Genomic DNA, 1,215 nt, shown 5'->3' on the forward strand with positions numbered 1-1,215 from the left:
GTACCATCCGGACCCTGGTAGGTCAGGGAGTAGCCATCAATCTGTGCTGCAGGAAGAGCCCAGGTAACCACACCAGTAGAATGAGTCACCTCTGACACATGGAGGTTCTTGGGAGGATCAATCCCTACTGAAAAAGAAAAGTCAAATCCCATTGCATAAACAATAGACAGCAACTGGCACCTTTTCCCTGAGAAGAATCTTCATTTGTATCGGTTTTGGGGAGATGGGAATGGCTGTTGAGGTGCAGGGCTGAAATTTGGACACAGAAATGGCGGGGCAGGGCTGACCAAAGGCGACAGCAGCCCTGTTTCCCAGGACAGAAAGCTTGTGAGGTTTGGCTTTCAGGTGCTGTGTGTGGCACAGCCTGGGCACTCCGTGGGCAGCAAGTGGTCTTTGTCCTGGTATTTGAGCAAACCACATCAGGTCATCTGCTCTTAAGGACCTTGTGAGGTAACCAGGGGAGGAGTTGAGGTTCTTCCTCGGAGATTTTTACTTCATGGAGGAGCTCCTTTCAGTTCAGCGCAGGTGAACAGAGCTGCACTGCAAGCTCTAATCATCTCATCTTTGAATGGAGCTGAGGGCGTTTGTGGGGGATTTAAACTGCAGGGAGAAACTGCTCTCAGCTCAGCCCAGCTCAGCCCAGGTGCCTTGAGAGACATAATCAGCTCCCCAGGGGGTGGAGTCCAGGTGGTTTCTGGGTGATATAAATTGGAGCGGGAGAAGAGGAGTGTGCCATATTAGTAAGGTAGGGCACTTTGAGCAGCGGGTTGTCCAGGCAGAGAGAGCAGAAAGAGAAGAACCACCCTCCCTCCGAACTCTCTTTGGTGGCCTATGAGGTAGGTCTGCGGCTAATGGTTTTTCTGGAGTAAATCGAGCAGTTTAAGTGGAGCATTTCAAAACCACACTGAGTGCAGTTCAATACTGGAAAGAAAAGCTTTACTGTGTGTATCTCATATTCAGCTGGAGGGCCACTTTTGGTATTAGGTGGGCAGCAAGAGCTTTCTGTGGTGGCACTTTTTCTCTGAGAAGAAACTTCATTTCTATCAATTTTCGGGAGGTGGAACGGGAAATTGCAGCGCAGCGCTAAAAAAGCGGAAGAGCAGCCCTTTACCCGAGGACAGAAAGCCTGTGAGCTTTGGCTTTCAGGTGCAGTGTGTGGCGCAGCCTGGGCACTCCGTGGGCAGCCAGGGCTTTCTGTGCTGGCACCTTTTCCCT

The 1,215-nt window shown here is 51.0% G+C and overlaps 1 protein-coding gene across 1 annotated transcript in view; it reads left to right on the plus strand.

The window, feature by feature from the left end:
• Nucleotides 1–273: 273 nt before the first annotated feature.
• The window catches only part of LOC108497752 (coiled-coil domain-containing protein 180-like), a gene marked incomplete at its 3' end in the record, with an annotated part of 6,273 nt that continues 5,331 nt past the window's right edge, over nucleotides 274–1,215 (plus strand). The window contains exon 1 of the mRNA XM_017815653.1: nucleotides 274–836. Coding sequence (XP_017671142.1) covers nucleotides 832–836 — 5 coding nt within the window. The remainder of the gene's footprint in view (nucleotides 837–1,215) is intronic.

This window comes from Lepidothrix coronata, unplaced genomic scaffold, assembly GCF_001604755.1.
Source record: "Lepidothrix coronata isolate B3197 unplaced genomic scaffold, Lepidothrix_coronata-1.0 Scaffold52, whole genome shotgun sequence".
In the NCBI taxonomy this organism is placed as follows: Eukaryota; Metazoa; Chordata; class Aves; order Passeriformes; family Pipridae; genus Lepidothrix; species Lepidothrix coronata.